Genomic DNA, 23,433 nt, shown 5'->3' on the forward strand with positions numbered 1-23,433 from the left:
CGGTGTGTACACGCACCTGAACCTTTTATATACAACTGTTTGGACGCCATACTCTGTTGAGTCAATGCCATTTTCATGTCCACTTCTATGTCAGGTTAGTCTCTGTATGTTTCTGGTTTCTTTGTTACTTTACTCCTTGTATTTTCCAGTTCCAGGTTTGGTTTTGGTCTCTGGTTTGTAGTTTGGGCATTGTGTCGGTTTCTTTTTGAAAACTTGTTTGTTTGGTACTTTGGTCTTGGTTTTGATCATGAATACCATCCTTCTTTTGAGCACTGCTGTTAGTCCCGCGTCCCCCACATGGGTCCATCACACTCAACTTAACAGAATGACCCGACCACCAAAGGACCTGGGGGACGCTCCTGCATCCCTTTTCCGGGCGGCGACTTTTGGTTCCTGTCTCGGCAGCGAGGAGAAGGCCCCTCGGCCGCTTCCCGATTTTCTATCCGTGCGGCCGGGAAGACGGTCCGTCACGCTCAAAACTTTAGCATTAGTGCTTATTCAATCATTTCAAATCCTCCGTCAGATTTCTTTCAATGGTTTCTCCCTGAGTTGCGCCGCTTCCAGTTGTGTGCTTTCACATTTAGGCATTAAACCGATCACATTTTGGCGCGAGAGGACTTCTTCTTCCGAGGAGGGGCGTGACGGAAAATAATCGAGGAGCGCCGACTTAGGGTCATCCGAGCCGCTCTCCTGGGCCAACGCCAAATTCTTTCAGGATTTAAGGAACAATTTGAGCAATATGACCTTCCTGAACATATTTTCCCCTTCAGAATCAATTTCGTATATCATTAATATATTTCCATCATGACTGTTGAGGCACAGCCTTTTTGTGTTTTTACATGATATGAATTATTCTGTGAAACTTGTGAGACATTTTTTTAATACATAATACAGTGACTGGCTGTCAAGATTTTTCATTTCACTTATTTCTTTTCTCAAAATGTCATAGAACAATATAATACACAACCCAAAATAAAACCTCACGAATGTATTTTCGATCACTGGTGAAATGAAAAGTTGTGTTTTATCTACTTTCTTTTCCCTACTCTTGGTTCGTTTTCGGCTTCCGTATGACGTCATCGACGCGGAAGCGGCCTTGCCCCTTGAGTTTCTGGGCGTGGCGTCAAGCAAAAGCAAAACACAAGTTTGACAGCAGCCTGAGTCTTTTCGGGATCTCTCGACCGGTAAGTCATCCATTTGCCACCCGATTTCTTATCAAAATAATTAAGAGCAAGTTCGTAACAATTTGAGTCACCTCGGTTCCGTGTTTTATACTACGTTATGCAGAAAGTCTGGCTATGCTTGATTTTAAACAGGGTTGGGTAGGGTTACTTGAACTGGATTACTTTCAATGACTTTTGGAGGACTCCAATAGCAAATATGCTCAGAAAAGACAAAAGAAACTAAATAGGAATCAAATGATGACTCACGACACGCGGTAAGCTTTCTCTCCTGGTTTTGATCTCTTTGATCTCTCTAACATCAAATGCCACAGAAACAAAATAAAAATCAATCCAAACAGCTTGCCAACATCATTTTTGCCGTTCCATGTATTCCGTTACTCCCCAAGCCTGCACAACATTTAGTAATTTTATTCACATTTAGTTTCTTTTGTCTTTTATGAGCATATTTGGTATTGGAGTCATCCAAACGTCATTAAAAGTAATCAAGTTAAAGTAACCCTACCCAACCCTGATTTTAAACAAGAATTTGAAAACGGGAATAGAAATAAGGTACGGAAATGTGCAAACACATTACAACACATAACCAACTCCACCCGATGACTAACAAAAAAAACAAAAAAAACATATAATTTGTACAGTAAGGTCCTTATAATGCAATGATCTCATATGCCCTCATCCGTTCGATAAGCAGAAGCTTCAAAGTCCATTTTTTCTTGCAAGAAAATCAAAATGAAAAATAAACTGGACCTTTCCGGCCTGCAATTATACTGACTCCTTGAACATCCAATACTTGAAGAAACTCTTGATATATTCATTTTCCTTCATATATTTTTGAAAAATACACATAGTGTTTCATTTTCTAGAGCGACCTTTTCAATCATGTGATAAATGAATAGCATTTTGGGCGGCGCAATAGCTTTTCGATGTTGTGCGAGCGTATTGGATTTTGACCTTGGGTCTCAAATGGTCCGTCTTCGGCACCCACCATCCGACCCTAACTATAAGCCGCGACACAAATCAAGTAAACATGTCCACCTCACAAATGTATTGAATGAAAGAAATGTGCAGAATATATGATTCCAATTAGCTTCTCAATTGCTTAATACTGAAAGACTTTAAAAGAAAATGAAGCAACATCTTTTTCTACATTAGCTGTAACACTAACCTGAGTTTGGAGAAATGAATGGGAGAATGTCCACGCAGGAAACAAAAACAAAACTTCACAAAGTCCAAACTAGAAACACCAAAACTGGACACGCAATAACGCCGGGAACAAAGAAACAAGAAGATGAAGCAGAATACGAAAACCGGGACGACGACGGCAGACGAAACGAAAAATGACAATGACCCAGCTAAGGTGTGCCGAACAAAATGTCCGTTTTAAAGAGATCGGACAAAGGTTTCAAACCGGGTCGGGGCCCTATGGTCGTAGGAGGTGTGTGAGACCCTGACATGAGGAGTGTCATCGACCCTCGGATGGATTTTTCTCTCATTTTGCCGAGAGCCAATTTGAGGCCACCGAGCCAACCGTCGACAAACACCGCTTCGGATGAAAACGAAAAACTTTTTGTCTTTTCCAGATACGATGGCATCCTCCGAGCCGCTCTCCCGGGCCAACACCAAATTCTTTCTGGATTTAAGGAAAAATTTGAGCGATAACGACCCTACGGAAAATATCTTCTTTTCCCCCTTCAGCATCTCTTCGGCCTTGGCCATGGTGATGCTGGGGGCGGGGGGCGACACGGCCGCGCAGATCTCACAGGTAACGTGCTCGTTTTAAATCCTTTTTTTATCGGCCTAGAAATAGAAGTTGCAAATCGTTTTTTTCTTGCCTTTTGTAAAATCAAATCATTTTGAAAAATTCTACCCACCATGAAGATAGAATTCCAAAAAAACAACAACCAAATGCAAACATTTTTGGGTCCTTATTCATTTTCCTATTCTCTTTGAGAAATAGAAGCACAACAGAAAACATCATTTCATTTGTCTTTCTCCTTTTGTACCCAATTCCAAAAATCTAATGAAAAGAGAAATGACCAACGCTGCTATCGGTGTGTGAGCGAGTGATTGTGTGTGTGAAGGGGTAAATGTGTCTCGGGTGACTGGAAAAGCGCTCGAGAAATGCAGTCAACATTACGTGCGAATTAGCGACTTTGAACGGCCTCGTTTCCGGATGCGGTTTTGTGCATCCGGCGACTCGACCCTGCCCTTAAAGCGACGAACCCATCCGTTGAGTCACGCCTGTCGGAACGCGGGTGAAACTTAATTCTGCTGACGGCGAGTACAATTTCACAAAAGGATCGCCAAAGTAAACGGAGTCACACCCTGCCCGAGCTGTCGGATGCGCGCTATCGCTGCGTGTATGAGCAAGACTCCGAATGATGTGTGAAAAAAAAGGGCTTGTGATAGATTGCTGATAATGCAGAAGCAGAGGGCAAAGAGCAAGGTGTGTGTGTGTTTTTCTCTTAGGCCAAATGGAATGGTCTGTAGGGCAGACGCCATTGAGAATTTCTGCAGACGATCGCGTGATCGCCATCGATGATTTAGATTGTCAATTTCTCTGCATTACGTGCTGCTATAAACTTGATATGACATCTACTGTACACCCTATTAAAGAAGAGCAATGTATTGGTCAAGAACTCATGATTCACTTAACATTCTGCTTTTTTATAATGAAACAACTGCAAGAGTGCAGGATGTCAGCCTGTTAGGTCCAAACGTTTGGAGGAACGATGCACGGGTGAGCTAACAGGTCCGAAGGTCTTTGACTCAACTTTTCAGTCATAAAGGGCAAAAATAAGGGACACGCTCGAGGTGAATAGAGCAGCAGAGCAGATAAACGTCTCGTTTGAGGTGAATGCGGCAAACAAATGTCTCTTTTCGTGCTTCATCTTCCCGGGCTTTGAAAACAGACCGGTACACAGAAAAAAGGAGATCTGTACGGAAAAAGACGCCAGCCGACTTGAAAACTATTTGCAGTTAGACGAACGTGTCATCTTTACGACGACTCTAACGGACTGTGCAAGAACCCAGGGGTATCAAACTCGTGACCCCCTGGAGGGTAGTTTGAGGGCCCCGCCTCAAGATGAACCTTAAAGGGACAGTGCGTATTATTTACCCACACGCTGTTTTCTGTCGCGCCAATGAAAACGAGCGCTAGAAGCAGACAAGGGCGAAGTAGACAAAATACAGAGCTCCAGTGACCAAAACGCTGCTTTTTCCATTTTGAAAAGAAGAGGAACACCAAAAGAAAAAAAAGAAATAAAAAATACAATTAAAAAAGGACGAAAAGAGAAAAAATAAACAAGACAAAAAGGAAACCTCTAGAAAATAAAGGAAAAGAGAGCTGACGCGATTGTCCTCCATCTTGCTGCTACGATTATATTGCGCAGTTTCCCTTTTAATTCGGTAAAGGTGCGCTCTCTGTAGCTGATGCCTTTCAAGTTGAGCAGAGCCTCAAAATGAGGAGGGACGACGTTCATGGATTTTGAACTTGCTAGAAGAAGAGCTCGGATAAGAAATTCCAACCTGTTCTAGAAGCCCTCCTTGAGCCCTTTTTTGGGGATTCAATCTCCTGGCTTAGGAAGGCAAATTTGCCCTAGAGGGGTTCCAAATGAAAGAACAGCATCACCGATGGCGGATAATGACAACGATATCAACGATACATAGTAGGCAAAAGAAACAAACGGGCATCTTACGCAATCTCCTGCGCAGGCCTTCGATATTAAAAACAAAATCGACTTAGCCGTAGCGTAAATCCTTCAAACTGTATTTACACAATCGCACACGCTATTTGAGTACGTTGGAAATAGACCAGGGGGCACAAAGAAACCTTGTATGGACAAAAGGTTAGAAAGATTTCAAATAAATCTGATCGAATGCACTCGCTCGAGAAAATGTAATAGAGGGGTGGTTTTGAAACTTTTCAAATAGAGTGTTGAAGAAGCGTGCACAACCCGTTATGGCCGCGGAATCGGAATCCGAACGCGGCTGCCGCGAGATCAAATCAAGTTCGGCCGCACGATTTCTTTTCTCCGGGGCTCTCGATCGGATTTTGAATAACCCTCCCGGAAAAAAATGTCCGAAGGACGGAACGCCACGTCGGGGGTTTTCTCATTCAGTCGACAATAACGCCACTCTCTCCTCTCAGGTTCTTCGGTTCACCGATCCGAAAGCGGCGCGGCCCACGCACATGCAAATGCAGCAGCAAGTCCAGATCATGGAGCTTCCCAAGGTGGTAACGTCGCTAGCGCAGGCAATTCCGGAAGCGCGCGGGACACCCACGTTACTAACCGCCTGCCGGGGTGGGCTCGCTTTACGAGTCGGCGTAAATACATAAAGGAGTGACTCCGTTTGTCATCTGGGGAAACTTTGTCCCGTGACCCGCGGAGGACGCCGCACCCAAAACCCTGGCGCCCTTTCAAGGAATGCGGCCTTATCTTTATCTTCTATGCTTTCTTCCCGGCTCGCCCGCTCCAGAGGTCCGTGGCGTTCCGACTATTATGTCGGGAAATGTACTCGATCCCTGGCTGCTATTTCTTTCCTTTGGATGTGCTTGCTCTTAACGTGGGACCCAAACAAGTCTCTGCACCTCACGCCACTTAAAGCCACGACTAACAATATTGTCGAATTAGAATTTTCTTTCTCTATGTTGCGAAACTTTGTACGCGACGAGATTAGACACGGCACGGCGGGGTCAAACGTGTCGTCTGAAGATATTCAAAACATTAAGGAAATGAAAAGGAGGAATAGGCCCCGAGAAAAATCCTCATTACGACGTGTGCTCGGGGAGTGGCTCCCTTAAGCGCGCGGGGGGTTGGGGCAGCATTTCCTGAGGTGTGTCCTGGGCAAGTACAGCCTGGTGGTCCCCATCCCTCTACAGACCAACAAATGTCTCAAACGGCCAACCTTTTGCGTGTTAGGCCAACGTGCTAACCACTGCGCTACAGAAATAGCGTTGCTTCGAAAAAATTGGCCCAAGTTATAATGATAATAATTATGCATGGTAACAATAGTGCGATGAAAAGAAGCGCAATAACATTTAGCAATTTCAAAAGGCAAAACAATATATTTCACAATGTGTGTATATTACATTTGTTTTTGTTTTTTTCACAGTTTAGTACAGATGAGATTGAAATTCTATTGTGTATTTAAGTGTGAATAAAACCTGGTACCAGTTTCAGGTTTATTTTAAAGTTTAAATGACTATGTTTCCTAAATTAATATTCATATGATTTGTGTTTACTGCGGTTTGAGAAGTAGTACAGTTTAAGAATAATGCCGTCGTTTAGGTTTTTCTATATCGCTTACCCGTTTTTCCAAGAAAAAGAGCAAAATAACCCTTAAAACGAGCCAGTGAAGAGAAAAAACTCTTACTTTTTGTAAGAAAATAGGAATTCAAATCAGCCAAATGATATGCGAGGTTTTTTCTTTATTTGATTTTTTGTTAATAAGTATTCTGTTCTATCTCATGAGCAGATCGTTTGTATATAAAAAGAAGGAAATAGTCATCGGCTGCCACCTACCAATACGGATGAATATTGGTTACTCGGCTGATTTGTGGAAGGAAGTCAATCGACTGAAATAATGGCATGTTTTTTTTTTGCAAAGGCAAAACGAGATCTCACGGCACACCGGTTAAAAAACACTGGCATAGATTTCCTTCTTTCTTTGGCAAAACTTCCATTCATTTTCAACATTGTTCGGGTAACATGTCAGAGACCTAGCTGTTCGTTTGAACTACTTTAAAGGTGTGGTGCGGCATTTCAAAATTGAAGGCTCCAAATATGACTTTGCGCCAGGAGATGGCGGCAGAGTAACACATAATGTGCGTGCATTTCATAGACACGCTTTAACAAACTCTTCCTTTTTCATTTTTGTGGGGGTTTGTTCCCACCCGGAGCAGGCCCGATAAAAGCAGATAGGCGCCATGGAAAATAAGGATTAAGGAAGAGTTAACATATACTCGATAGAGAAAATGTTTGAGTTTCAAGTTTTTGAGGACATTTCAAAAGACGCGCCCCACCTTTAATAGCTCATCAGAAACGGGACCAAATACGCCCTGGGGTTTGAGGACATTCCAGAGCTCCAACTCACACAGATAATCCCTATGACGTATGGTACAAAAGGGCTGCAATAACACAACTAACAACTTGGTGGTGGCGCCGTTGCACGTATCGGGGGGGGGGGGAACGTTTTCCATCCTTCCGCGATTCTTTCCGCAGGTGGACCGCCCCGCTCGGCCATCGAGTTATGAAGCGGACGAGCGCTCTCTAATCGATTGTACCCGTGGCTTGACAGTGTCTGCAAACCAAGGGCCAGGATGAGGTTCATGCCGATTTTGCCAAACTTCTGGCCGAGCTCAACAAACCCGACGCACCTTACGCCCTCAGCGTGGCCAACAGGCTCTACGGGGAGCAGTCCTACCGGTTTGTCCAGGTTAGTTTTCTGATTCGCCTTGGATAAATAACGTGTGAAAGGGAGTGCCGCTTGACAAAAGCTTTTGTGTGAACCGATCAAGAATGAGGAAAGGGGAAACCGGCCAAACACTGCCGACAGATGTTTCCTTGTGCGACAACATATCTGCATTCTTTATTCGGATGTGTCAAAATAATGCTTTCGCTCTTTGGTGTTCCTTTTTTTGGCGCTAAATTATAAAAACCACTTCAATAGTAGCACATTTCTTTTTCTTTAGGAAAAGTAAGAAAATCATGAATATTTGTGTGATATGTATATAATATATTGGAGATCAGAATTAGAGAATAAAACATTCTGAATGTTTTCAGCACGCATGGCTTATCTCCTCGAGTGCCGGACCTTTTTCTCAAATTGGAAGCGCCGTGCCGGCCCCGTTTTGCCATTTTTGAAGTCCTACAAAAATGTAGTTCTGTTGCTCTCTGGCCATTGGACGTATCAAAAGATAGCTTGAACACTCATTTTTCATTAGAAAAATAAAATGTCTTTCTAGCTTTTACCATTGTTTAGTAAACAACAGTTGAACATTGCTAACTTTTGTAAAATGATGCATTTCAAGAAGAACTTTCATTTCGGTCCTTTATATATTTTATTTTTTGGATACCTCCGATATCTTAACAACGATTTCAATAAAAAACACTAGGGCACTTTGCTCGCAACATAACATTTACTTGCGAGAACACTGAAATATGCATGAAGGATCCATAAACCTGGCAAGAGCTTTCAGTATTTCCAGTGACGCCATCACCCGATTTCAGGCGCCCGCTCCCTCGATGTGTAGACAAAGGTCCGATCGAAGCCGTTGCTGCTATCTAGCGGTGATTTATCGTACTGAAATCACTTCCAGAGGCTTAATACTTACTGCTCAGCGGCGCCAAATCCTTAAGAATAGTTTAAGAAAAACAAGCCGACGTATTTCTATGTTTCGTCACCCGGGACAACACATATCTGCGTATTTATACGTTACGGCACGACATGAGTTAAAAGTGGAGGGCGGGTACACACCGGTGCTACCTAAAGCTCTATTCCTCACTGCAAACTGCACATTATTATTTTTATATGGCCAATGTTATTATTAGGCCCTACATTTCTACGTTGCAATTTCCCTTAAGGATAAATAGGTTCTGATTTATGGTCTTTGTGATGCTAATTAATAGAGGGGACAAAAATCCAATTTGGGATCTTGTTTTTGGCGATTTTTAACATCGACGTTTCTCCCCGGAATCGATTTTGGTGACAGGATATCCGCTACGTTTTTCTTTAGAGGCTGGATTTGATTTTCTTGTCTTGCAGCGTTAACTGGAACTAGGATAGTCAAGTCAAGTCAAGTCATTTTTATTTGTATAGCCCTTAATCACAATTAGTCTCTAAGGGCTTCACAAGTTATTACATATAAGAAGATTAGGTTACTCGATCGTGAAAGGGCCCCATTTGTGTCCACTTTGCGCCGTCAACCTGTTGCACGGTCTACGTGACGTTATGTTCTCCTCGTCACGCATTGTCGGAACGTCGTTCGGGGTTTGTTGTCGAATTTGAATAGAACGGGAAATTGAACGGTACTTGTAAAATCCCAATGATGGAATCGGCGCCTGGGTATCGCCACCCGAGCGTTTCGTCCCGTCGCTACTAACGGAATCGTTTACGCTTTCAGAATTTCCTGGCACAAACCCGGACGTACTACAAAGCCGAGTTGGAGACGGTGAATTTCCTCCAAAACTCCGAAGCGGCCCGGATCAACATCAACGCCTGGGTGGAGAAGGAAACCCAAGGTGAAATTGACACACGCGCACACAGACGGGTCCAAAGGCGCCAGTTTTTCGACCGTCTTGCGATTTGCAGGTAAAATTAAGGAGGTGCTGGCTCCGGGCGTGGTGGACAGCATGAGCAGACTGGTGCTGGTCAACGCAATCTACTTTAAAGGAAACTGGGAGCAAAAATTCAAAGAGAGTTCCACACGAGACGCTCCCTTCAAGCTCAGCAAGGTGAGCGAGCGCCTTTCCCCGCAACGATGCGGAAAACCGTTACTCTCGCTTTCCGACTTCCTCCGTGGGTTTATTTTCACCGCGCCTTCCCAAAGAACGTTCTGTTTTTGTTGCCGCATTTCAGGCTTAAAGCCGAAAAACTGAAAATCTTTTCTAGGAATCGACAACCGAGAGACACGATTCTTTATTATATTTACAAGCAAAAAAAAGGAAAAAAGTGGGTGTGCAAAAGTATCGGCCGGCCTGTTCTCTCAGCTCAGCCGACCGACGACTTCCGAACGATCCGACGTCAACCCGAATGACTAACAATCGCAGAATGCGTATTAGTGGACTACTAGACGTCCAACGTCGAGTGCGAAAAGCTCAGGGAAGAATACAAACTACAGAGACTGAAAGAGTCCTTACTGCTGCATTTCTTTTGTTCCTTTTGCTCAGTCTTTTGGAAGGTGTTTTGCTTTTTGGGTACCCGTAACAGCAAGACGGCAGCTATCTCTTTCCGGTCCCTCAGAATAAATGCACATTTTTCCACCTAGAAGTATATTAAAAACAATGCATGTTTATTTGACAGTTCATGTATTTTTGCTTGTTCTATAAATCACGATAGTTTTTTTTTATTGCCGTAAGGAGATGCTAAATAATAACCGCCGTCCTTTTTGGTGAATTTTCTGCTAGGTAGGAACTCACTCTATCTCTCGCTCTTTCTCCTTTTCTCTGGTTTTTATATATTATATATAGTAGTCATCAAATAAGTGGTTATTTTGGAAACGCCTGTGAAAGCGGTCGCTAATCCGAAAGAAGAAAGGAAATCTCAGCTTGAAAAAGGTTAGCGACCCCCTTGATAGCATAAGACAATCGTGTGCAGCTTTTTCTTGTCCTTGTTTTCAGAACGCCAGCAAACAAGTGAAGATGATGTACCAGAAATCGAAATTTCCCCTGGCCTTCATCCCTGAAGCCGACTGCCAGGTAGCCGGACTTTTCTCACGGGAAAAAGAAAAGATCGGGCGACTGAAGAAAAGTTTCTCGCTTCCTAGATCTTGGAGATGCCTTACGTCGGGAAGGAGCTCAGCATGCTCATCTTCCTGCCCAATAATATCGAAGACGACTCGACCGGTCTCCGCAAGGTGAGACGCCGCGATACGCGTAGCGGGCTGACATCCAACACGTTGACTTGAATTGACTTTTGGAGACCGCGCGGCTTGAAATGTAGTTCTGTCGCTAAAGAGGCACAGGACATAACAAGAGAAAGCTCCGACACTCAATGGTTTAAAAAAAAAAAGTGCGTTATACATGAACAAATACGCTATGTTAGTTGTTACAAATATTAAAGGGACAGTGTGTAATATTGAGTGCCTCCTCATGGTGAAAAAAACAATATCGATTTGAATATCGGGCAAAATACCTCTGTTCAATTTATAACAAAATACATTTTGGAATTCCTGCATCAGGTCACCACCCTGTTTGTCTGGCAACACCCTGGTCATCCTGGAAGGGGAATGACCCCTTGTGAGGCCACTTCACAAACTTTCTTTTTTTCCTCACGCTGAGGTTTGGAGTTTTTCCTTGCCCGCATGTTGGTTTAAGTTAAGATCAGGTAATGATGTCATTGTAATCCCGTGCAGTCCTTTGAGACATTTTTGTGACTAAGGGCAGAACAAATAAATCTGACTTGACAACTTGCTGCTACGCTGAGCACTTTGGCACTGCTTTTCCTTTGCATTCGACAATGCAGTACCACATGGTCAGCTATTACACACTGGGCTGTTTAAGTGATAACATTGTTTAAAAGCCTCTTTCACCCTGAAGAGGGCGCTCTTATATGCTTATATGAAAATTGAAATCCTTACCTGAAATTTCTCTTCATCCATTCCGAAATGATTATCTGTCTCTATATTGAAGCCATCTCCTCCTAGTGAGAGGTGGCTAGAGTCAAAAAGCCACTCGCGTTCATTCCATTTTACTCTTCCCAACCTGAAACAGAACAATAAGCACAGAGCACAACAGAGGCTGAGTTGCTGTTCCAAGCAACCAGCATACACCGGTTTACCCCCTCCGCATCAAATGTGTCGATACCAGTGATTCTTAACGATCCTCGGCCTTTCCCATCTAGCCCCAGCAAACACTCTTAAATCCGTTAAATGAACCCACCTTACATCCGGAGCCCGTTTCACCCCGTCCGTCCCAGTATATTTTGGCCTTCCTCTCATTCTATCTCTCACCAATTTTGCACGACACACTCTTTTGGTCAAACGGCCTTCATCCATTCTTTACGAACATTTCTCGACAAGCTCTCTCACCAGTTGTGTCGCTCCACCCGCTCTAAAATGTGATTCTCGATATTTGTCAGCTCTGTTACAACCACTCTTTATTGAATTTGATATCCACCGCAGATCGAGAGCAATCTGACCTATGAGAACTTTGTGGAGTGGACCCGTCCGGACATGATGGACCGCGTGGAGGTCCGTGTGGGCCTTCCTCGATTCAAGTTGGAACAAAACTACGACCTGAAGAATATCTTGGTGGGCTTGGGAATGCCCGACGCCTTCGACATGTCGAGGAGCAATTTTAGCGGTAGGGATCTTTTCCTGATGAATATATTCGGTCCCGTTTCCGACGTAAACGGCGGTGCTCTCGGCTAGAATACCAACTTTGACATCTCGACGTGCTCGGCTTTACCGGGTTTTCTTCCCGGGCTAAGTTGTGGGGCCGCGCTCAGTTGAAAAGGCACCGGGGAGCCACTAGGGAGCGCCAAAGAGCTGCATGCAGCTCCAGAGACGCTTGTACGGGATAGCAGATGGGATTTATTGGGGGTGCCTTGACACCGACCTGGCGAAAGACAGAGTCCTGAAGTCAAACGGTGTAGATTTTCTCATAAAACACTGCTTCGCAATTATTTTCTGAAGAAGGGTGGCCCTTTGCGCTACTTGGTAACAAAAAGGTTGACATCCGGAACGGTGTCTTTTGAACCCAAATTGTTTTCGGTTTGGATGTTTTTCGGACCACCCGCAACTCTAAACCAGATTCCGCGCTTTTCAGGCATGTCTCCTGCCAACGACCTGGTTTTGTCCAACGTGGTCCACAAGGCTTTCATCGAAGTCAACGAAGAGGGAACCGAAGCGGCCGCCGCCACGGCCGCCATCATGATGATGCGCTGCGCCCTGAGAACACCCGAGTTTGTGGCCGATCACCCTTTCCTCTTCTTCATTCGGCATAACCCGACCGCCAGTGTCCTTTTCGCCGGTCGTTTCTGCTCCCCCATGTGAGCCCGACGGCCGCGCGTCTTCATTTCCGCAACGCTCGGACCAATGCTGCATTCCGGAAAAGCGGGAAGTGGGAAATATGGCGCTATGTATATAAAAGATAGGTACCCCTAAGTCATCGAGTGGCTTCGATCGGACGTCACCGGACAAAATGGCCACGGAAACACAGACGGTGAACGGGAAAACATCATTGACACCGTTAGAAGAAGAGCGGTTTTTTCCGTTATTTTGTCCTCCGCAATTTAAGCGCTTGCCAGAAGGCGGCTTGGCTGGAGCCCCAAATATCTTCTCATCAGCCACCTCAAAAACGGCTCTTTGCAATTAGCCATCATTTAAGGTCGCATCCAACTTCCCACGTTTCTGGAATGCAGCATTAATATGGGTGACTCGAGTCGTTCCAATCCTCCGTCCCGATTGCCCATTGCCCTTATGTTTATTGCTTGCTGCCACTTTTTTTCTATGGGTGAACTGCTAAATTTTAATCTTATACCGTACTTTTTATCCTATGCAATAGTCTAGAACTAACTTAATTTACTCGGGGGGCTGTTGGAACCAGGGTCTGCGTGTGGTTGGGCCGCATGGGGTTTTCCAAAGCAGAAACTCGCCAAAAGATACACCTCGAATGCATCCGATGTCCTTTGAGCTTCAGTTCAACAGCAGTGACACACCTATTTCCGCACCCCGGCAGCCCCTCGTCCCGTATTTTGAATCGAATACTTTTCCATCGGTTTGCAAAAAAATGATGACATCGTTCGTACGCGACCGGGAAGAAGCCGGCCAATCATATTGCAGCCCAGGCGTACTCTACATCAATCTCAAACACGAGTGCCCTGTTTTCAGTCGTAATTCATCGTACCGTGCCTTGGGAAACGATCCCGTCGGGGTGCCTGTGCGGTCTAGCGTCTTTTCATTGGAATGACGGAGATGCGAGGGCACCGTCTGGTGGTGTGCACTGGGATTTTTCTCATTCAAATAAACGTGCCTTGGCTCAAAAAGGCTGAAAAACACTGTATTAGTGAGTCCATTCGGATTGCTGCCTAAATAGTTTGCAAACACATCCATTTACACTCGCGCTTTGTAATGATGTCAGGGGCCCCAAACCATACACTGAGGGCCGCCACTCGTCCTATAGTTTCCGTAAAGCAAATGTCGTGGCTCCCGGAAAAGAATGAGACGGAGTTCAGTTTTTAGATTTCCTGCACACATGTGTCACCGGTTTACAGTACAAAATCCAAAAGAACCAAAGACGATACAAAAATATTAACAACGCTGCACTAATATTTTCCATGTACGCAATAAAACTGTTTTAAAGGGGACATTGTCTACTGTCGTAATTTACTTGAAGGGAAGACGTGTAATGTTTTACCTCCGAATAGCGCAGTGAAAACGAGTGCTTCGAAACGCAAGGGAGAATACAAACTACAGAGACTTAAGTTACCGGACTTCAACATTTTGCTTTTCGATTTATTCAAAAAAAATGTGCCCGGCCTTTTGCAAAGACAAGAGAAGAAACAAGAAAAAGGGAAGAGAAAAACCCTGGTCATATCCCTCGAGAGGGGTGACCGACAGCAAGACAAACGCGTATACATAACCAGTGAAAAAGTGAATAAGGAAAGACAAGGGATATAAAGAAAATATGAAGAAAGCAAGACAAGGTGTAAAAGAAAGACGAAATAGTTGAAAAAGAAAGCTAAAAAAGAAGAAAAGGGCAGGCGGAAGGGGGAGAAAAAACAAGGAAAGGAGAAATGAGAAGGAAAGGAGAAAAATATCAAAGAAAGAAGAATAAAAGGGTAAAGGAAGGAAAAAAAAGCTCCAAATAACACTTTCATTTTGATATTCATGCTATTAAAGTATAAGCAAATATATGGACAGCAATGAGCCACGAACCGAAGAGTGCCTCGCACACTAGCACGCGGGGGCGCTTGTGAGCAAATATGACGTGCTGCTTTTGTCAACAAAACTAACGGAAATTGAAGTCCTTTCATTTCGTACCAGCATTTGACCACGGTAACGTCATTTTCATGTGACTTGATCCGAGTTGTGACGTTGGATAAAATAGTTGACTTATTTGATAACAAAGAACCGCAGAAAGAGGCTGACTACGAATGCGTAGAATCAAATCATTTCACATGTCTTCATTTATGAATACCTTTTGAAGTATTCGCTTAACATCAAGTCGTTTTAGACGACGTGACTGTTACGAAAATATAGGAATCGGAATAGGGCTACTTTTTTTTTAATCCATACTTGGTTTCAGGCTGAATATTTGGCGACAGACCACGTCGGATATCCTGATTTCCCATTTTATCGAATGCGGCGCAAACATCAAACTACGTCACTTCTTGTTTACTTCCTGAAGTATTCGCGAATGAAATCATGCTTGCGGAAGCGTTCCTTTCTCGTCGCGACTACTAAATGCTTATTTGGCCGTGTTTGAGTCATGGAGCGCTTCGTATCCAAAGTCACTCACAAACACGTTCTTTGGACGACTTCGATCGCCGCACGCCTTGCCTTGGTCGCCTACGGAGATTGGCACGACAGAACTATGCTTGTCAAGTACACTGACATCGACTATCACGTCTTTACGGATGCAGCGGAATTCGTCACCAAGGTAGAAGGATGGCAGTCTAATCCCGTAATAAGAAAAAGACAAACATTTCTATGTTGACAGGGCGAATCCCCGTACAACAGATCAACCTATCGATACACTCCTCTTCTCGCCTGGATGCTCACTCCAAATATTTATATCCACGCCGTGTTCGGAAAGCTGCTTTTCATCGCGTGTGATGTTCTCTCTGGACTGCTTATCTACAGAATTCTTTGCCTGCGAGGTCTTGCTCCTGAGGTGTGTTGACTCACCTTTTTGATGGGGATTGTTAGAAATAGACGTTGAAGGCCACGCACAAGCAGAGTCAAGGTGTGCAACGATTCACTACTTTTAGAGCTTTCGTGACACACGTGCTTGTTATTTCTGTGGACTTTAAAGTCGGGTCGAGTCACATTTATTAGTCGAGTCCTATTTATTTGTGCCGCCCTTAATCACAAGAAGTCTCAAAAGGCTGTACGTGTACAGGCTGCAGACTATTATTATACCAGTATAAGCCTTAATCCCTTAAACCCTATTTCTGTTTTATGATTGCGTGTTTGCACGCGAGGAAGTCATTTCATCTGCGCTTTATGTTGTGCAGATTGCATATTTGACCATAAAGTCGAAGTGAATCGCAAACAGACCACCGTTACAATATCCCTTGATCCGAAACCCACACGGGGGCAAGGAAAAACTAAAAAAAAACACACAACCTGAGGAAATTTAAGAAACTATGTGAAGGGATCGAACATGAGGTCATTCGCCTTCCAGGATGACAGGGCTGAATGGGACAGTCAACATAAGAAATAATTAATCATGGAATTTGTGCGAAAAGTCCAGTGGACAGCTATGACAATAATAATAATAATAATAATAATTTCCTTGTATTGTCATTCTGTGTAACAATGTACACAAAACGAAATGTCGATTGCACCTGACCCGTTGTAGCGAGCCGATGCAGCCGCAGCCAACAGAGGGCGCCGCCGACCACTTTTTAAGTCTTAGGAATGACTCGGCCGGGGCGCGAACCCGAACCTCCCAGTCTCAAAGCGGGCGCCTTACCATCTAGGCTACTGAGCTGGTAAGGCGCCCGCTTTAAAGCTGCCTGTTCAAATATTTTGACCAAAGTAGCGGGTTCTAGACTATAGCGTGCATCAGGTCCAAGTGGCGCTCCGATGCCTCCTAATGCACCCGCCGTGCAGCATCCGGGCACGACCTTTTCTCTCAATAACGGGAAAACAAAAGTATAACGTCAACATCACACATAAACTTCAGGAGGAGTGTGCCTCGAGTCTATATTCAAGCGGCGTTTACTTCCTCAGCGAGTCCGTTTACGTCTGGTTTGTGAAACCGGTAAAATAAGCACTCGAGTGGAGCAGTTCCATTGAGGTTTCAGAATATTTGGGGCACTCATGAGTTACAGAACTTAATGGTTTTGATTCACAAGTGCGAAGCTGAAAAGGACCGACGCTCACTTTTGTCCTAGGGGGGCGGGGTACGGTGAAAATGAAACTTAAAGTAGAGAGGTCATGGGAAACTACTCCACAACAGCCCTTTATCTAACTAAACTGGTTTCAGGCAAGTACTGATAACACTACTAACTGCAAACGAAAACACCGCTTGAAACAATAAATGAGGGAATAACAACCGCTTCAATGGAAATATCAAAAAGCCAAATATTTACAATCAAATCATGTAGTTGAATAATTGCAAATAGGTGAAGGAGTTCTCAATAAGTGAAAGTACTCAAAAGGTTCAGGAACCAAGAAGTCATCCAGTCCCGACCATTTTTGCAATATAACGAGAATTTCTTCATCAGACGGCGCTTCGGGTTTCTTCTCTGTGGCTCCTCAACCCCCTGCCAATGGGAGTCTCTAGCCGAGGAAATGCCGAATCCGTCCCGGCCGCCTTGGTCCTCGGGACTCTTCTCTGTTTAGAGGGTAAGGTTACGATACAAACAATTCTATGAAAAAAAAAATAAAGGGACAGTTTGTAATATTTAGTGCATCCCAGTGAACCAAAAACTTTCATTCAGTATGCAAAAATACAGATGTGAATACCAGACAGAAATCATACCGATGTTCTTTTTAATAAGAAATCATAGCTTGTAAAATGCGTATTTCTTTTACACCGTGGAATCCGTAGCAAGAGATCGCCGCCATGTTTGTCTGGCGTCTTGCGAATGAAAACCGGTGGTACAGAGCACAGCGTAGCCAACAACAGTGCCAACTAGTGGTCAAATGTGAGCTGTAGGAAGCATGCATGAAACACGAGAAACTCAATTCCAATGTATGGGTTTTATACAGGAAATGAGCGAAAGGTTTGCAGTTTTTTTTAGCTCGTTAGCTGTCCAACTCCCTTTTTAGCTATTAAGTAAGTGATGTAGCTGACTTTTGACAGTTTATTGCATGCCATCTACTGGAGTTCACTTTTTCTTTTTGCTATATATCAAGCTAAATGTTGGCCTCATTTGTTTTTAGCTTTCTATCTGGCTATCTAGGTGGTTCTTTCTAGCTAGCTTTTTTTTCTCTTCCAGCTATTTAGCAAGCCATCTAGCTATAATAAGTTGCTATATTAGAGCGTATCCGTAACAAAAAGTAGCCGTCGGCTGGAAAGGGTTCGGAGAGCCCGGGTTTCGTGGAAAAGCCATCGGGAAGCGCTGCCTTCACCGCCCCTCTCCGTCTTGTGTATTTTAGAGCGCCGCCTGACGGGGGCAGCGCTTCTCTACGCCCTATCGGTGCATATGAAGATCTACCCCGTCACCTACGCGCTCCCCGTGGCTCTCGAGCTCCGATCGGCCAAAGGAGAGGACCGGAACCAAACGCACGGCGCCGTTCTTCGCTCCCTCGGACGTTTCCTCAACAAGGATCTCTTGTGCTTCGCCGGTGTGGCCGCTGCTCTTTTTTCCGCTCTGGCCGCTTTTTTTTATCACACGTAAGCTCGCCGTACGAGTCGACGCGATACCGGGGGTCTCGAGCTTACGGCCCGGCGGGCGTTTGAGGAAAGTTAACACGGGAAGTAGCACAGCCAAGCCGTTTGATTCTCTCACATAGAATGCCTAAAGGACAGCCGACTGACTGGACTCGTTTCGCCATTGATCTGTAAATCGCGCAAACTCCGCACAACTCTTTGCGTGCTAATGTAAAGAAAAGAATGTTTGGTGGGGGCGAAACCGGCCCTTATTTTTCTAGTATGACTCCAGTTGTATTTTTATGGTGTTATTGTACTTTTATAAGAGTTTTTTGGTCGTATTTCCATTATTGCACTATTACAGTATTGTTATTTTTGTAGTATTTTGAAGTATATCCGAACTAGTTTCTTTTCCTATTACTGTCGACGAGTTTTTGTTTGATATTTCTGCCGTAATAATGCGCAAGCTCTTTCGGCATCTACGGAGAGCCCAACCACCGCCTTCCATTTTGCCGCGTAGAACAATGGCGACAAGACGGGCCGTCGCGTTGCTCGTTTTGAATCACGCGGCCTTTTACCCGACCGTCGGTCGTCCTCTAAGAATTCTCTTTTTGGATTTTCAGCTACGGGTGGACGTTCCTTCACGAGACTTACTTGTATCATCTCACCAGAAGAGATACTCGACATAACTTCTCACCATATTTCTACATGCTCTACTTGACTGCAGGTGGGTGAAGTCCGGCATTTCTTTCTTAAAGGGACAATGTGCGTTGGTGAGCGCCTTCCAGTGGATAGACAATACCTTCCTTCCAAAAATGTTTGCTTACTTTGAGTCTCTGTTGTTCGTATTCACCGGAAATCCAGATTTTTCTTGATCTAAATTCTGAAAATACGACTAAGTTCTCGGTAGAACGACGCGGTCTCGCCAGCATTGAAACGTTAGCGTATCATGAGTGGAATTTGTGCCGCTCCGCATTGAAGTGCCAAACATGCACATTTCCCATTGAATATTTTCCTCATACTTTGGAAAGCTACAGGTGGAGTAATACACTCGGTCTATTTCAATGTCATCTGTAAACCGGTATATGGCGCCCCGGACTATGTGTTGACAATGCCCGGCTGAGTTCAAAAAGCCTTTATGCTTTGTTTTCCGTTGTGCTTATCTGCTTTGATCTTACTTTTCATCAGGCCTGTTCAGGGTGGCACAAACCCCCCAAAAGATGAAAAAAATCGAGTTTATTCGAGCCTGTCTAAGAAATGCACACAGGTTATGTGTTACTCTGCCGGTTATCTCCTAAAATCTTCTAATGCCGCACCCCACATTATGACCTCACCAATGAATGTCATTTTAGCAACAAACCGTTCACATGATAACCACAAGAAGGCACTCAAAGACCACTCTGTTTCTCAAAGGCAGAACAGTTAACATACGCGGTATCATTGAACAAAAAAAAAATCAAAGGAGAGGACATCATTTGGTCCAAATCTTTACCATCGACAAAAAAAAATCTTGAGAAATCCCTATCCATTTGGAAGCGACAACAGGGAAGGATTTGCAATGAGCGTTGGAAGGTTGTGGTCTGAATTCTGCACTTTTCTTTCCTTTGAGCAAACCAACAATTCACATGTTAACAACAAGTGGGCACTTGAAGACCACTCTATACGTTTCTCAAAGGCAGAACGGTTTCCGTATACCGTATCAGCTCGTCGTAACTGCATTTGCAATCGTATCCACCTTAGTATCTTGATATATAAGGTGCACCCGATGATAAGGCGCACTTTGCTGGCCAAATTGGGGTTTGGAGGGTCTCTTTATAGTCGGGGGAAGCGGCACCTACTCCGCACTTTTGTTTTTCAGACAGCGGGTGGAGCCATTGGTTGTCTCTTGCGGCATTCCTGCCACAGTTGATCCTCTTGATTGGGACTTCGTGGGCTTTTCACCGTCACCTGGCTTTCTGTTGTTTCCTCCACACGGCCATTTTTGTTTCTTTTAACAAAGTCTGCACATCGCAGGTATGAAATTTACAATTTTGTGATATCCTTTGGTGGGGGAACAGTCTAGGGGAGTCCCGGGGGTGTTCTAGTCTTCCGAAAAAAAGAGTTGTACATTTAGAATTCAAACGCATCCTTCTGCTGCGTTTTAGAGCAACGTCTAGGGCGAATATGTGCCCTGATCGCTAATACACGATTTATCAAAGGCAAGGGCGCGGTCACGCCCTCAAAGCAGGGTCACCGAGACAAGAGTTTAACAGATAACGTTGTTCCAATGGCGATGTCTTACTTTTTGAGGGTACGGTATCGGCGAGTAAACGGACCAAATCGCCGCTACGAGAAGTCGAGAGTTGAAAAATGCGACTCTGGTCAAAATGGCATTTTACCCGGTCGACTCATCGCAGTGCGGGCGGGGCGGGACTAACGCAGAGTGCGAAGGACCCACCCGACAAGATTCCTTATGACTGACACAATTGCCATCATTTCTATGATCAGAAGTGAAAAAGTGACTTGACATTTATATGTATGTATTGAAAGATTTTTTTTTTTTCTTATTTTTAATCATACAAGTTTGTTCGAGGGGCAGCACGGCGGGGCAGTGGTTAGCGCGTGTGCGGCACAGTTCTGAGGTCATGAGATCGAACCTCCTGTGTGGAGTTTGCGTGTTCTCCCCGCGCTTGCGTGGGTTTCCTCCGGGCACTCCGGCTTCCTCCCACATTCCAAATGTAATATAAATGAGCGAGCGAGTTGTCTGTCTCTGTGTGCCCTCTGATTGGCTGGCAACCAGTCGAGGGTGTCCCCTGCCCTTTGCCCGAAGGTAGCTGGGATGGGCTCCGGCACCCCCCGCGACCCTACTGAGGATAAGCGGTGCAGATCATGGACGGATAGAAGTTTGTTTGATTCGGTTTCACCAGTGTCAACCCTCCCATGCCATTTTCTACGTGCAACCATGCCTTGTGTGTTTTATAGTACTTCCTGTGGTACCTGAGTTTGCTCCCGCTGGCCGTTCCTCATTTGAGTCTTTCGCTTAAACAAGGAGTCGGACTGCTCCTGCTGTGGTTTTCCGGACAGGTAACGACTGGAAATATTGGCCTCTCTCAAACGGATCCCCATCCGCTCAAACCGACTTGTCGTCGTCAGGGCCTGTGGTTGATCCCGGCTTACTTCCTGGAGTTCGAGGGCCGCCACGCTTTTCTGTGGGTCTGGTCGGCCGGGCTGCTCTTCCTCGTCGTCAATTGTTTCGTCTTGATACAGATGATCAGGCACTACGAACCCAACGTCGATGAGAAGAGACTCAAGACGGAATGAGATCTCTGGAATATACCAACAGCAATCTTCATGATACTACTGGACCACGAGGGAGATAAATGACATAGGAAAAGGCATTCCAAGCCATCACTTTTACTCACGCTGCCATAATGCGCCATTACAACGTGGCAGCGTGAGTAAAAAATAGGATGTCGCGCCTTTTCCTGGGTCATATACAATCCCGGTGGACTAGCGGTTAGGATTCGGCACTCGCCCGGCCTCGACCCGGGTTTGATTCTCGTTGAGTCCGATGCTGCGCAAACGAGGTTAGCGATGTTTGTCGAGCGATCGATGGTGGCTGAAATACGGCGATAAGTTCCTGTAAAATGAGGGGTTTTTTTCCGGGGTGACAGATAACGCGCGTATTCGCCGCTAAACTAGGGATAGGCCCGGTATTGGTCTGCAAGACAGTGGTTGCCGACCACTCGTCTAAATTGCGCCGTGTGGGAAAAGTTGTCAATTATTTATTGACGTCAAGAAACGATGCCGTGTTTTTTAAGGTTAACTTGAAAGCCTGCCAACCGTTTTGAACCTCAGCTTCTATTTTTCTTGCGCCGTAACGCAAAAGGCGAGCACTTTGAAATGTTTCTCTGAAATAAAAACTTTGGATATGTTCTTGCAATGTTGCAATCATTTTGTGGTCATTTTTAGAAGAAGGCTTGAATAAGTCCAGCCGGCGACTAAAACATTGTGTTTTTGTCAATGAATTCTCATGCTGTTTAGAAATCCAATTTCTTAGAGAATCACTATGACCCGAAGCGGTCCTTGGGCTCCTCTAAGGGAGGGTACCATGTTGAAGACCCCCGCCTTACATGGACCTGGAATGACATGCTCAATACATACCGTGTATATTCAGGCTCTTCATTTAGAATTGTTTTTTGCACACCTTTGAAATGATCGCTGTGTATTTTTCACTTCATACAAATACATTATTAAGCAGTTGCCTTTTTTTTGTGGAAAAAAACTGGACTCCGATGTAAAGAATACTTCTGCAATGTGCAGTCCTGCCCAGTAGGAGGCGCTAGGCGATGGCATCAAGTACGAATGCCCCGACGTCACCTCTTCAGATGAGCGTTTATAAATAGGGCGCCAACTCCAATCCCTTTTTAAATGTTGAAATGAATCGTTTCGCCACGTTTCAATGCTGAAGAGACATTTGATGTATTGTTCTCTATTTTATTTAAAAGTGCTGAATTTTTCAAAGGAAATACACTAGAGGTCAGTGGATTTGGACGTTTCTATGATCAAAAGTGTCGAGCCGCCGGATTCGACATTCATTTCCGAATATCTCCTTCATTCAAATGACTTTTTCGGCCTTTTGTATACACATGAGTCATTTCCTAACATTTTCTATTTTCAAACGCCAGAATAGCAACGTTGTCTTTTAAAGAGACAGTTCGTCATATTGAGTCCCTCCGAGTGGTACCAAAAACGTCAAATCAATGCTTTTAAATTGAATAGAAAACTTGGCGATCATACTTATTGTTAAAACGTCCTATTGTCAAATATAACGAAATTGTGAATATGCTTAAGTGCTGTTAAAATTGTCGAGAAATATTGTTCAAACCTCACATTGTTTATTTGATGTTAATAGTGTCAATAAAATTGTTCAAACCCCAAAAAAATGTATTGAAAAAAGACCCAAGTCGAGAAACGTGTATTTCTATGACATAGCGCAATCCTTAGTTCCGGTCACCGACATGTCTGTCTGGTAACCTGCTGCTACGCTGTGCTCTTGG

The 23,433-nt window shown here is 44.4% G+C and overlaps 2 protein-coding genes across 3 annotated transcripts; both read left to right on the forward strand.

Annotated features, from left to right (window-relative positions):
* The first annotated feature begins 1,073 nt into the window (after positions 1-1,073).
* Positions 1,074-14,213, forward strand: LOC148348677 (leukocyte elastase inhibitor-like). Its single transcript, XM_088321862.1, has 10 exons — positions 1,074-1,184; positions 2,765-2,946; positions 5,335-5,418; positions 7,485-7,622; positions 9,310-9,427; positions 9,498-9,640; positions 10,526-10,603; positions 10,672-10,761; positions 12,028-12,208; positions 12,674-14,213. Exons 2-10 carry the CDS (start codon positions 2,770-2,772, stop codon positions 12,898-12,900), a joined length of 1,236 nt encoding a protein of 411 aa, XP_088177988.1. The 5' UTR covers positions 1,074-1,184; positions 2,765-2,769; the 3' UTR covers positions 12,901-14,213.
* Positions 14,214-14,831: 618 nt separating this feature from the next.
* pigm (phosphatidylinositol glycan anchor biosynthesis, class M) lies at positions 14,832-22,316 on the forward strand. Of its 2 annotated transcripts, none has more exons than XM_088321864.1 (8): positions 14,832-15,508; positions 15,569-15,742; positions 17,304-17,408; positions 18,204-18,418; positions 19,018-19,121; positions 20,253-20,407; positions 21,356-21,457; positions 21,527-22,316. In XM_088321864.1, exons 1-8 carry the CDS (start codon positions 15,338-15,340, stop codon positions 21,692-21,694), a joined length of 1,194 nt encoding a protein of 397 aa, XP_088177990.1. In that variant the 5' UTR covers positions 14,832-15,337; the 3' UTR covers positions 21,695-22,316. The 2 variants fall into 2 exon arrangements, with proteins under 2 accessions (XP_088177990.1, XP_088177989.1); XM_088321863.1 differs by having other exon boundaries at positions 14,839-15,508; positions 17,304-17,424; positions 18,181-18,418.
* Positions 22,317-23,433: the final 1,117 nt, after the last annotated feature.

This window comes from Urocampus carinirostris, chromosome 18, assembly GCF_059441175.1.
Source record: "Urocampus carinirostris isolate Australia breed hairy pipefish chromosome 18, RoL_Ucar_1.0, whole genome shotgun sequence".
Classification (NCBI taxonomy): domain Eukaryota; kingdom Metazoa; phylum Chordata; class Actinopteri; order Syngnathiformes; family Syngnathidae; genus Urocampus; species Urocampus carinirostris.